General features: G+C 37.4%; 1 protein-coding gene across 1 annotated transcript in view; it reads right to left on the bottom strand.

Moving 5' to 3' along the window:
- The window catches only part of CEP112 (centrosomal protein 112), a 172,969-nt gene extending 158,759 nt beyond the window's left edge, over positions 1–14,210 (bottom strand). Inside the window, exons 1-5 of the mRNA XM_086473829.1 lie at positions 14,111–14,210; positions 12,979–13,169; positions 12,060–12,226; positions 5,488–5,581; positions 3,009–3,083 (exon numbers count right to left, since the gene is read on the bottom strand). Of these exons, the coding sequence (XP_086329955.1) occupies positions 3,009–3,083; positions 5,488–5,581; positions 12,060–12,226; positions 12,979–13,169; positions 14,111–14,210 (627 nt within the window). The remainder of the gene's footprint in view (positions 1–3,008; positions 3,084–5,487; positions 5,582–12,059; positions 12,227–12,978; positions 13,170–14,110) is intronic.
- Positions 14,211–14,826: the final 616 nt, after the last annotated feature.

Here is a 14,826-nt window from a genome sequence, read left to right as displayed (position 1 = left end):
TCTTCCCGATTAGAAAACCCTTTGCTATTTCCCCAAGGTACAATCTCTTTGTATGCTTTCTACCTAAAATGAAGTGCTGAATTTCCTGGTATGTTTAAAAGAGTTGCTTTATCACACCTAAAAATGGCTACAGTTCACTAACAAATGAAGGTGTATCAGAAGCATCATGAAATAAATATAGAGAGAGAGGCAGGTCAGGTAAGAATATGCAGAGCTGTAATTAATAATCGTTTCTTCACATAGCTTATATTTTCTATCAAAAAAATGTATTTGCCTAGAGTCTAAAAAGCTTAACAACTACAAGAGGAAAAAAAGAAAACAAACAAAAAAGTTTAATTCTCTCATCCAGCAAGGTTCTTTTCCTGACACTACGCATCTCACAATATTTAACTGGTTTTTAACACATAACTAAAGGGAAGGTGAGGATGTCCTGTTTATGAAGTGTACTAAATTTGCAACAAAATGTACAAGTTTATTGACAGCTGTTAAAATGATAGCTGAGGGGTTTTTTATTATATTCTAAAATATATGTCATTTTAAAGAACGACAAAGAAAGTTCAAAGTAACGACATGACCAAAGATTACTTGCATTTGTTTAAACTCCTGGCTCTGAAACTTTTCCCTTCAAACAGCAATACAAAAGGATTTCTTTTCTACATTGCTAATGCAACTTCAAGGCATGAACACTCAATAAAGGATAGTCCCCGCATCAGTTTAGATAAGAGTCAATAAAGGCTAAGAAAACACACACTTTTATAATGTATTTTGAATTAGCTTATATTAGTATTCCATATATGAAAGGCAACTTTATCACAATCAAAACTCAACTTTTCTTTTTTTAAAACATTTACTCATGCATGACTAGAATCTAGAGAACGTCAATAACAGAATGTTTGATAGAGATAATCAGGAATGCTGCAAGGCAAATGGAAAAGTTATTTTATTACTCACGAGAAGCAACAATATTAGCAAAGAAATGCAAGTCTTACTTTTTGGGTAGAAAATGTTATTACTTCTAATAACAAATATGTGAAGCCTCCATATTACAGTCTGTTAAGCTTTGACCTCTCTGCTTAGTAGAGAAATCATTAAATTATTCCCCAAAACTTTTCATGACACTTTTAATAATAAAAAAAAATCTCAGCCACTGATGTAAGCATATCAAAAAATGAAAACACATTCAGCACGTGACCTTAAAAATACACGACCTGTGAAGAAGAGGAAATTCAGAATATATCAAAGAAGTAGAAGTCCAAAAGATAAGGGCAAAAATAAATTAACAGTTTATAACTGGTCAGTATAATCCAGACAAGCCTATACTGGAACAGTAAAGGCTTAACAGCAATCAGCTGGAAGGCGCTAAGCTTTTCTCAACTTTACGCAGCGCACCTATCTAGGTATTTGCAGATTCTTAACAACAGCATATTCTTCGTACAGACTTGCTTGAAATAAGAATAGCTTACTAATATTTCAAGGATTCTTACTAAGAAAAATCCTTGTATAAGGACTTCTCTGATATTCCCCAGGTCAGCTCTGTCCCCATCATTGCAAGAAAACGTACAGAAGCACACATTCTTTGCCAGACTAGCAACTTGAGTCACCATTTATGCCTTGACACACAACTAAAACAAAAAAAAAAAAAGAAACTTTGAAAAGCTTTTAAAAAACAACTGTTCAAAGTGAAAGCCATTCTGTATCTCCTTTCCTAACTTTCCCTCACTACTAAAGTATTCTTTTGGGCCAAGGGTCTTCTGTATCTGAGGTGGGATCACTTATAAATTAAAGTTTCTCAAGCTGTCTGCAGAAATGGCTAGCAATTAAAAGATAACTAGATGCTCCTATGCCAGTGTAAATGCTTACAAAAAGTAGCAGTCACATGTTACACTCAAACCTTACGGATTCTGTCATCATTTAGTAGCTTTTTTTTTTTCATTTTTAACAATTACATATTCTTTAAGTATGAAACTCTTGTTAAAACTTCCAGACCCTTTAAGAACCCGTTGGAGACTGTGAGCCATAGCACAGGAACACTGTTCAACAGCAACACTTACAGACTTCCCTTTTACAACCTCAAATCCTCTTTGTCAGGTAACTCCCAACAAGTCTTATCAGGCAATCAAAGTCTCTCACTAGCGACTTGTTTAATTACCATCCCTGGAGAGGAGACTTGAAAAACTGATTTATGTGTCACGGTAGCCAATTTCTTATCCAAAAGAGCTTCCATATCAGTGGAGGATCATCATAGTTTAATAACCATCCATTATCAACACAACATGATTGCAAACTGGAATTTCAATTAAAGAAATAAAAAACAAATAAAATTAAAGAGATAAGCAAGCAGGCAGATCAACACTGATATAAAAATGCTGGATATAAAGAGATTCTTTGTCAGCATCAATTGGAACAATTTGTAAAACGGCCATGAGCAAGTTTCCCCCTTAAAGCAGCTTTAAAAGCTCAAGGTATTACAACTATCTGCTCATATAATCCAGGTATTTATGCAGCCCAAATATCCAAAATCTGCAAGTGACTGCTTGTATATTTGTTTCAGGCACCTGCCTAGAACTCTTGCAAATTGGAGTTGTCTGCTATGGAAAAGCTTCCTGGAGATCCACTCTCCCTACCTTCCAAAACTACAATTCCTGAAAAATGTATTTGTCCAAGTCTGGAAGTGCTAGAAATTGTCCTTGTTATGGAGTTATCAAGAAACAGTCTGAACTCTAAGAGCGTAAGACACCTGGTTTTGACCAGCAGGTACTAATATTTTGCTTGATTTATCAGTAACTGTATTAAATACAGTAAGATTATTATTGCTTAAAAATAAGGCATTTTAACATTTTCTTCTCAGGATGATATGTATTCATAATTCACCTTTCCAAGCTTTACCAATTCATTTCTAAAAGACTGATTCCTACATAAAGTTTTGTTGACTAAATTCAGAGATGCAGACTACATTACTAAGGAGTTCTCATCTCAAGTCAATAAATAATGTACTCTGTTTATTTTACCCCAAGATTCCAACTATTGAGACGTGCTTCGAGGTCACTGTCATCCAAAGAAAAGGTTTTTTTATGACGATGGTCCTGGAACACAAAAAAGTCAAATAAAATATCAGAAGAGCTGGCAGATACATAGTTTAAAAGAAAAAAAAAAACGCTTCTCATTGACTTGGCCATGCCAACACTGCACTTCCTAATAGTGTCATGATACCTCTGACAGCTTTAATCTAAATAGCTCAGTTACCAATAGGATACCATGCTAAGAAAGGAATTTGGAGGATAAATTAGCCTCCCTCCTCACTTTAATGTTTTTCTTTATTTTACTTATTTCCAGAGCAACGGCCTCCTTTACAAAAGCTGTGTTTACTAAACAAATACCAAAACACTCCATTCTTCAGGCAACACACTCTAAAAATGATCCATCTTCATAGCACCTTTTGTGGGGCTAATACAGAATTCAGAGATCACCTGATCAGCCCCCAAATAAAATTTTAAAAAGAATTAAAGGAAACCACAGCAAGGCAGGGATAGTTATAGTGGGCAGAGTTAGCTGCTGCCTGGCTCAAGGCTAGGGGTCGTCTTTGCAGAAAGAGTTTCCAACGTTCAGCAAGGACAGTAGTTATTGCTGCTCAAGGCTCCATTTTTTGGAAGAAAGTTTTTCCATGAGGGTAACAGTAACTACCCATTGTATTTAAAGTAACAAATAGGGGAGATGGTACAGAAGATTTTCCTTAACTGAGACATAACACTATCTACGAAAACAGAACGTTGAAGCATGAATTACTTTGTCTCATTAAGTTTTGTCAGCAAGATGTTTGTGTATTGGCATGCAAGCACCTCTTTTGTAAATCTGCTTGTTCATTACAAATGTAACAGCTTTGACTTCAGTTAATCAACACTTAGCTGAGGAAGTTCTTAATGTTTCTTAAAAGACTCCCTGTTCCTCTACCTGGGCCTGAACCATGCCAGAGCATCTGTGCGTCACTGACAACAGAACAAGATACTATTTGTTCCAGCCAGCCAAACGTTCATCAAACTGTTTGGCAAAGCAAGAGAGAGAATTATTTCACTTAAAGGCCCTTTTAAAGCTGTAATCACAGTAGAATCCAGTATATGGAGCTGAAGAACAATGAAGTGCAGTGATTTGTCTAACATTGCCCTGGAAGCCTGTGGCAGAGCCAGGAACAGGAAAAAAAAAAAAAAACAAAAACACAACAACAACAAAAAAATGAACAAACTTTAAAGCCCCAAATCCAGGTTTCAACTGAAGGAAGTCCTTTTCTTTACAATAACTGTTCCATCAGAAATATTTCTTTAAGTCAAGTAAAAACAAACAGGAAACCAATACGGAGAAATTTAGTAAATCCAGCATCTCTTTTTATTTTTTATTTTTAATTCTGGCATTTCTTTTTTAAATTACATTTGCATAAATACAATCAACACACACAAGTACATTCATACCAACCAGAGCCTACAGCAAAGACATTCAATTTTTGCCCACAGATCATTTGTAGCCTGCCATGATAAAGCATCCCCTTGCTATTCCTCTAGTCCAAGTGCAGAGCAGACACAAATTTCCTCACAGACCCCAGAAGAAAGCTTCCAGTTTATCCTACTTGCACTTCATGTCCTCACAAGTTCTTCATTGTGCCCAATAAAGAAGGGTAAGAACAGTCTATATGAATTGCTCAGGTGTCAACAGCCCCTTTCCAGCTGCAATCTGTCTAATCTGCTCCTCTGACACAATCATGAATAAGTGTGGGCAGACCTGCAACATACATGCAGCAAATGCAGTGTTTCACGGAGGAATGAGAACTATTACAGATGCACTGGCTATGGGGACGGAACCACACAGTACAGATCTCTCCAGTAAGGAAGACTGGACACTACAGGGCTACAGAACACAACCACAAAGGAAAACAACACACTTTTTGGCAACATATCTGCCAGGAGTAATTTTCAGTTTAAATGCTTGCAATTATATATACAATATCATTAAATATTTTGGACTAAAAGGGTTTTACATGAAGGCTGTTTAGTGTCCTTCCATCAGCCATAGCACTCGTTGTGCAAAGTTTGATAAACCGTCCAGAATTCACTCTTTCAGAGGTCAAGCATCATCACACAGAGCCAAAGACATCCACGCAGCTTTCTTTAATCTACTATCGCAAAGTACAAGATGATGTCAATACCCCCAGCTTGCCAAGCCCAGGGAAAACACCACAGCAGACATTAACCACACTACACTAAAATGAGGACAACCATTAGGATGAATTGAGAGCATCTGACAAGAAATTATTTTCCCCTGCACTTGCAGAAGGCAGATTTTGATTAGCCTTAGTCCTTCCTATCGCTCCTTCCCAAACACCTGCACTTATACACAGGGATCATGACTCACGCAATTAGAAACAACAGCTTTATGGGGACATACAAAAACAATTCATTGAAACTAGAGCAAGTTTTATGACAAAAAGGAGAAGCATCTTACAGACAGTGGTGTGGCTAGGTTATCTTCATCTGTCTGGTGAGGACTCATAGAATGTGATCTTAATGTTGGCTTCTCATGGTACTTGAATCTTTCCCTGTTATAAATAAAAAGAGAAAAATTATTTTTTCAATAACTTGTGGCACACAAAGGACGCTAATCTTAAAATATTTAAAAACATACAAGAGAAAAATATCTGTCAAGATGTAAAGCTCAAACATAGTAGAATAAAAAAAAATATAATTTTTTGTTAAAGGCAAGCAATAACCTTAAGCATTCCTTTAAAAAAAAAAAACCAACACCCAAAAGCCCCCACACCAACAAAATCACCAGAAATCACATACATCACAGTATATTAAAACGTGTTCTTTGCATTTCTGTTACTACATGATGCAACATCTCCCAACAGATTTTAGAAGAAACCCACCTTAACAGAGAAGGCTGATCTAGGAGAACATTTTTGAAACAAAATTGCTAAGCATAGGAGGCAGCACAGGATAAGGTCCAGCAACTCAAGCAAAAGGAATTAAGGTGATGGCTGTCCACACCATAGGGGAGAAGACTTTTCAGACCAAAACAATAGGGGGTTAGATCAAGGTCTACCTTCAGATAACATACAAACCTGGAGACAAGGGCAAGAACGACACATACAGCTCAAGAGAAAAGCAAAGACTTGCCAGGCCAGGGTGAAGAGTAACACACCAAAGAAATGAGTCAAAGATCGTATTAGTTGCATTTCATGTCAGCTCTATTTTATGGACTGAAGTGGTATGTATATATATGGGGGGATGGTAAAGAAAGGCCCGCAGGGCAGGATACAGGCATGAGCAAGTACTCTGCCCAGCAGAGAAAGAAAATGGACAGAGATTTTCTGGAAAAGCTTTTGTCATAAATAAAGCCCTTGAACAAAAGGAAATTAAGAATAGCAGACAGGTGAAGATAACTTCCACTGATGCACCTGGTCAACCGACCTTCCTCAAGTATAGAACACAGCGAAAGAAAAGAACAGCCTGGAACAAAGCAGAAGTTGTAAGAGTTTATTAGATAGGTTGATATAGCAAAAGACCTAAAACAGTAGTGAAGCACCCTTTAGGATATACTCCAATGTCAAACCCACGCATACTAAATTAATCAGAAACTCCTGCGAGTCCATTCACCTTCCGACAACTAGCTATAGCGCATTAAAATCAACTCAGACCATTAAAATACCTTTCATTCTTTCCACCCGGCAGCAAATTAGACAGTACATTATGCCAAAAGATGAGATGAATTAAGTGTTTATGAACAGAAAGACAACTGTTGGATGTACGATGTGAACTAGTCGCTTCTAGGACTAGGAAGACAAACCCAGACAAACTTTTCATGAGGCACATCACCCCAGCTTTTATCAAACCAGCAGGGGACACTGAAACATACCAACTGGGAGCACACCTTCCCTCCCAGCAGTGACAAACACCGGCAACACATATGGACGCAAAATAACAATTACAAAGAGGTAAACAGTTTAGATAATCAGTCTTAGAGGTAAAAAAAGATCAAAATACATATAATAAATCAATGACTGTCTCTAGCACTTCAAATCATGCATTTCTTACCAAGATTTCATTTGGCATAAAATTAGTTTTCATTAAAAATGAGACAAATCTTTGCCTGTCAATAAATCTGCACTTTTATCAGACTTCTTTTCTGAACAATACTCAAGTCACCTAACAATTCAATAAAGTTCCAATTGTTTAAAATGAGAGAAAACAGAAGTCATGCCTCTATCATTAGGAGATTAAGGAATATCAATAAATATTCAAATCATCTCAAGTTACCTGTCATATTTTTAAATTGACAAACTGGGGAAATAAAGTCTAGATGTATTCTTCATTCTACGTTTGCTATTCTGAAGAGGAACTGAAAAGGAAGCTGCTTTACTTGATTCTATAAACAGCATTTGAAAAGATAGTTAAGGCTGGACCACAGTTTTGCGCGTATCAAGCATACACTACCCGTTCACGCCCTTTTCCAGTCTTCTGCTAATATAAGTCAGGTTCCAGAAATCACAAGATTATTTCTTCTTCCTCCCATGGCAGGTGAGTGGAGAACAGTCAAGGGTCTTGTCACCAGCCCTGTGACCTCCTGCTTCAGCCAAAACAGCAAGCTAGCAAGGGAGAAGGAAGCAATTTGCTGCTAATAAAGGAGATTAGTAAATAATTTCCTACTAGGTACAAAGTAAGTGAGACTCACTGGTTCCTCCTGGTACAGCACAGCTATTCACTAACCTTTAACAATGTTTTTCAGCCAAAATATATAAATTTAAAGCAGAATTTTCCTTTGGGGTCAGAAATACCAGCTTTCTGTTCAAACCAAACTACACATTCCTAAAACTAATTCTCTCATGTTTCAAAATAAAGATGTACCTTTCTAGCACCAGCTGGCTTGGTCTCATTCATTTACACCCTAGTTTGCAAGTAAGGTTTGTCTACCTACTTTTTATTTAGCCAGATAAACAACTTCTTGTAGAAAAGCCAAAATCTTCACACATAGAAGTATGTGTATTGCAAGACAAAAGTAACTATGAAAAGAACTTCTCCACTTCTTTGCTTCTTTTAAAGAAGGGAATGTTAAGATTAAAAAAAAAATCTCAAAAAATTACTCGAACATTTCTCACTGACATTATCTATTTTGCTCTGAAAAAATATTGCAGTCTATCAGTAAGAACTGAGTCACGGTTGGAATGCAAAATTTTTGTCCAGCTACACATTCTGCATGTCTACGGATACAGCTTTCACACCACATTCAGAGAGACAAGTCTAATGGAACAAGATCACCATCTGCTGGCTCCCTCTGCAAACTGCAGAGTGCAGAAAATTAATACTTTACATCTTTACTTGCACTGATAGCTCACTCAACAGATCGCTACAGAGCTATCAACATTTCTAATGGCCGACACAAATGCAGATTTCCTTAGACACAGCTCCAACCCTGGTATGAGTACCCATTAGCAGAGCCATGCCTACACAGCTAAGTTTCACTTCCAGGTTTCCTTAAGCCAGTAACTTATTCCTTCACACCTACTTGCTTCTCCTCACATGAAATAGTATATATTTCGATACAGTTCTCCAGAGAACTCTCCAGAACATTAGGAGCCGGATGATGATCACCAATGTAGGTATTGCTACAGTCCCACAGGACAAAAAAGAAAAAGTAAATGAAATAAAGCTCCGCTACCCCACCCACAGCTTGGAGAACTTTGGCAGAGCAAGCTGAATCTTAGGTTCAGATACTGAATGGGAAAAGGGGTCAGATTTCCAATATTCCACTATAATCCAAGTAGTGAAGAGAGACAAAAAAATTGCAAAGAATACAAGGGATGGAGCAGGCAGAACTGTACCTCAGCCTCCCTCAAATTGAGACAAGCACGAGTTGGATGCAGAGGGAGGAATACGCTGCCTCATCCCACTGAAATAACACCCCAGCTGACAGTACAAGTGAGGAATTTGGAAGAACTCTGTGTATTTTCATGCCACAAACACAGCCTCGTAGAGAGAGATTGGACCTAACAGGGGAGAGTTGTGCTGATATTGCTGTATTCCTTCTAACACCCTTTATCATGATGTGCTAATCCCAGTGACCAAGACAATCCAATCAAATCCATGCTGGGTATCTTGACACAGCAAACTCTATCTAATGCAGGTTTAGCTGAGGTCTCAAAAAGCATTTCTAAAGCATAACACATGCCTTGTTTCCATAAGGTCAAACCTAATTTTTTTTAATTGAGGGTATTTGGACAGCTCTTCCCAACAGTTCTTTGTATCACGAAGTCTACAGCAGTAAGATGGTAACACAGCTGGCAATTTCTCCATCTCAACCTTTGTTTCTTAAACCACAAGTCTGCTATCAAAACCACAGGTTCATATCAGAGCATTTGAGTGCAAGGAACCAGAAGGCCCCTTAGTATTAACATTGTAGAACTCCAGAAGAAGAGATGCCTCAGTCCTAAGAGCAACTTTTTAAGTGACTGTCAGAATTACACATAGTTAATGGATACGTAGAGGAAAAGTTTCATGATACTCAGTATAATGGGATGTAACTTGCAAGAGTGACTGTCAGCTATCCAACCGCAGCTGAAAAATTAAAAAATGCAAGACGGCACTGTGATATATAGCATAAACACCAGTGTGCCGAAAAAGTTAAACAGCTAATCATAACCACTTATGAAAAATACAAGCGAACACAAAAAAGCATTAGACTTCTGAAACACAACCTGTGAGCATGTTTATAATGCAATGAAACAAAACCAGAAGTTTCATATAGAAATGAAAACTTACTTCCTCTTGTACAGAGCCCACGGAGTTTCAAATACTAGTTCACACTCTACCTCTTAGAGTGCTTTTTTCACTACGGATTGCAGAGTTTAAACACTAACTAAACTTCAAAACGAGCAAACAAGAAGTAATTCCATCCATGACTGAAATGTAGCCACACAAAAAAATGGAACATAGATCTCAATAATGGGCACACAGTTGCACTGCATAGGAAAAACTAGAAAGAAAGTAAATACTTCAGAACAGAATGTAGATTAAACTCAAATTTACCTAAGATTCCCACAAAACAGGACAGGAAAAAAAAGCCTAAGATTTTCAATAGCATCCAACTGACCGGCTTGGCACCCTTTCAATACTGCAGGGATATTTTTCTAAGCCAACAGGAAAACAAACCTTAATAACCTGATACATGTCATCCTTTACCCTGCCCTGTAAACAGCTCTGTACCCAACCAATTGGAACTGAGGATACAGCTTAGCTACTGGCTCCTGCAAACCTACAAAAAGAGACCATCCAACAGATTGGCATAACAAGGTGCAGCTACAGATATGCAGGATTTGGCTGTACAGCTGCAAGGGAGCAATACTGAATTTTTTGCATTATCCTAACGACAAACATCCGGGATCTAGGCAGAGGGGGTCCTAGTCACCAACAAAGCACCTGTATTTGTAGCAGATGGCACGATATACACCAAAACACTTAAATCAAACTCAGAGAGATTGTTCAGACCAGGATGGAGTCATTGCAATCAACCCTCCCCGCACAGAAGAGCAGAGTATCCCACAGGCAGCAGCTCTGATTTTCAGCCTCCGAACTTTTAACAAGTGTAGCTGGTCCAGTCTGACCTTCTGTAATTGAAGATTCATGAAGCTTACAGAGAATATGAGGAAACCTTGCTATTTCATAAAGAAGCCATGATGAAACACAAGACAAACAGGGAAGTGTTTAACAAGAACTAAAATGCTCGCAAAAAGATGGATCAAATCCCTCTTTCTTTGTATGCATCTAACTTTTCTTCCTTTATCCCAGAGCAGCGAAACTTGCTTATCTGCAGGGAGCCATTATTCTGTTTCCTCTAAAATAACCTGTGAGCAACAATAATAGAACATCCTTTAAATCTACCATCTCCATGCTTGTTTATATTTGTATTTCTATTCTCTATAGGAAAAAAAAAAAGCCATTAAAAACTATTTGATACAAAAGCTCCTTTCAGCATTATGACCTTAGACTACAACTTTTTTTTTTCCAATATTATATGTTTACTCTATCCACATTTTTTGTCACTTGCTTACTGTACATTCCTTTTATTTTGAACTGTATAGAAATAGAGAAGATTAACCCACCTGAGCTTTATTAGTTAATACCACTTTCCAGTTTCTATTCATCAGCGTGAAGAAAACAGAACTGCACAAGAACTTCAAGGGGACAGTAACTGGTTTGATCTATTTTAAGAAAAATCTGGACTGAGCATCTTCTGCATCTATACAGTCTTTTACCACATCACTTCCTCCTTACTGCCTGTCCACACTTGTTTGTGCTTCCCTCTCCTAGTTAAGTAACTTTGTATGAATTCTGTCTCTTGCCTTGTGACCACTGTGATTTGCCTCCATATCTGAGGTTTGAAAAACATAACTAGCATACCAGCTTGTTTGATAAGGTATTTAGAATGTCAGAAGAGCAGCTGTTATCTACTTCTGAAGTCTACAGAGCATGTTACCCAGTCTACAGAGAGTATCAACATGAAGAGAGATAATGGTGCAAAAAAGTGGACCATGATTATTTCTACGTTAGCAAATAGGCTCTCCACGCAAGTCACGAGTAGCCCACAGTAACCCAGTCCAAACCACTACAAAGCCCTCTCTTCAGTTGCTGCTGGATTTCTCAAACTATCAGTTTGGCCTGTTGATTTTCCATGCTAAGTGTCTGTAACTGAAATGGGAAGGAGAACAAGAGAAAAAAGAGGATAGAGCTATGGGACATGGAAAAAGACTTACAGAAGACAGAATAAGACATAATGGAGGAATATAATAACAGAAAAGTATAGAAGTTATCATTAAGTTAGAAGCTATTACCAGAGTTGTTTCTCTATATAAAGTACAAACACTATATTCAAGATGAGCCCATGAGGGAGTGTAATAAATTCACACATATAAATGGAAATTCACAGACAGAGATTATCAAATCAAACATAGATGAATGCATATATTCATATATATATATATAAGAATCAAATACTGAATAAAGCAAATACAGGAATCTTACCCATATGTGACTGGTGTTGCTAAAGCTGATCCCTCTTTAGAAGACATCTTCCACACCTCCTCATGCTTAGATTCACCATTTCCTAGTTCTCCCATTACCCAGTCAGGTAAGCAGTCTGGGCTACTACTCCGAACTCTTGTAGAATTTGGTTCATCAAAATAAATTGACTATAATTAAAATAAATGCAAAATCAACACTAGAATACATTTACACAAATATATTCTTTACACCATTCATGTCATTTCTTGCAGGAATATCTGCAGTATAAAAATTCTTTTTCAATGAATTCAGAGAGGTGTGCAAATATTACCTTCCCAATCCATGGAAATTAGTACAACAGGCAATAGTGTAAATGTTTTCCAGTACTTTAGTTCTTTCAGTATGGGTAATTTTAGCATAAATTAGAACTGTTATCTCACTAAAGCTGATGCCAATGATTGACACAGTATATTCAGGTCTTCAGGCAAGCTTCACAATATCTAGGTGAAATACTGTTATCTCTTCTTTCATAAAAAGACAGACTACCGCAGTCACCTCAGGCTACTAAACTCACCTCACTGAAGCCCATTTTTCCTTTCACAAGAACTATCTGCCGATTAAGACAAAGTATAGCCTCAAGAGTCTTCTATTACATCTTTCCAAACAATTGGACAAAATTATCTTTCTGTTCCTTCCGAACACCTATTTTTATAAACCCTCTTGGAACCTGAATTTTGAAGAAGAAACAGGTCTCAAAAGGTTTTGCACACTGAAAGCTTTTTCCAACACCAGTTACAAGACATGCAACATAAATGCTTGGATCTACCTCGTGCAATTCCACTCAATTCCTTCAGAATTTTTCCCATTTACGCCCATAAGACTTAAAAGTATTTTCAGAGTATATTTAAGCAAATTTGTCTTATAAAGAAGTTGCACCCACCATGTATGAAGGCAAAGTTTTCAGTATTCCTGGTTCTGGTTTATGTGTAAAAGGACCTTCCAGCACACCTCGCTTTAGCATGTGGAGCAAAAGCTTTGCATACAGGTTCCGATTCTTCCTTCCTACTATTCCTGTGCCTGCTCCTGAGGGTTCGCACAGTTTCTTAATCCACAGTGCACATCTTTGTCGTTCTAAAAATATAGATATACAGAATTACTATACATTTTTAGAGCAAATCAAACACATAGAAAAAACAGAAGCCATTACTGGTCACCAATTTTATAGGCGTTTCCCTTCCATCCAAAAGTTTAAAGCAAAACAAACAAAAAATCCCAAATGACTGAACCAAAGGAAAAAAAATGGCTAAATACCTACATTAAAAAGAAGTCTTTAATAATAGTTCAAAGCCACATCAATTAGAAATAATTTTCAATAAATTCATGTTTACCAGAAGTTCACATGACTTCTAGAAATGGCACGTTCGGAATCAATCTCTAATAAGTACAGAACACGCAAATCACCAGGAATTCTGAACTCACTGCAAGAGCTGCCACTAACTACAACATACGGCTTGTTAATATTTTAAGTACACAATAACTCTTCATTCATTTTAAAAACTTCTATTTACACAGCCTTGCTACCTGACGATGAAATTATTCATTTGACTAAACATTTACAAAGCAAGGTCTTAATTTGTGGGGTTCATGCCTTTAATAACCGGTTTGTTCTAATAATTAGATTTATAACACATCATTTATTGTTTATATTATTATACATTCCTAAGCCAAATTTTAAAAACCTTATCTCTAAAAAATATTTAGAGTTTCGTAAGTGCAATCTCCACAACAATGCCTTCGAGAAGCTTTTAGTTTCTACTGAATTATTTTTTTAATAATAGAGACATTAATGTATTTATGCAAAAGCACATTTACATCACCAAGAGAAGACAGATAAGCTCAAAGAACAGCGATGTGTACCTAAACAATCCACCTTCAGAAGATGTCGAAACCCCCTCAAAACATCAGACATTAGGTGTCTGGTTAAAGAAAGTGATACAAGTACAACAATAATTATCAGAAACCTGGAATTTTGTTATTAGCATTTCTCTTTATGCACATTTTACCATATTTACCTGACCTACACCGTAGTTTTAGAACATGAGGCTTCATATCCACCACACAATGATCAAATTCTGCATCCAGTTTTTCCCATATTTCCTCTTCACCATTCATTTTGAAAGAGCACAAAGTAACCTGCAAAATTATTCACATTGAAGCAGAAAAGATCAAACCCCACTACACAGTAGTCTCCGTTCACCTTAGGCCATGCAAAGGCACGCTCTGGAACTATACACAAAATAAACCAAAATATTTTATTAAGTTCAAATAAACACAAAAGAGCAATTCTTCGCAAACAACTGATACTCCATGCAATTCACAAGAATGTTTTTCTTTAGGTTTGAAAATGACTAGTCAACCACACAAAAGTGTATTCAATTACCCACAATTTGTATAAAACACCTAAAGGCGTTTGTGGCACAGCCGCATTCCTAAGTTTTTCTTCTTTAGAGTTAGTTGGGTTTTTCTTCTTTTAAAAGAAGAAAAGAGGCAAGACAGCAGAGAGACCTACGAGTTAAAAGTAACAGAACCAACAAACGCCGTCAGAATGGCGCTTAAGGAGCGTTGAAAAGACAGCCAGCCGAGAGCTCTTGGCCCAGGGTCACCTGTCACTAATTCCCCAGCCGCAGCACGCACCCTCTGGGCACATCCGAGCTTGCAATCAGCGCGTTTCTCTGCCAGCTGAAGCCGAGCACGCCAGCCAGCCCGCTGAACCCCTGGGGGCCTTCCC

This window comes from Leptosomus discolor, chromosome 15 (genome assembly GCF_034619465.1).
Source record: "Leptosomus discolor isolate bLepDis1 chromosome 15, bLepDis1.hap2, whole genome shotgun sequence".
Lineage (NCBI taxonomy): Eukaryota > Metazoa > Chordata > Aves > Leptosomiformes > Leptosomidae > Leptosomus > Leptosomus discolor.
This window is presented reverse-complemented; position numbering and strand designations above follow the sequence as displayed.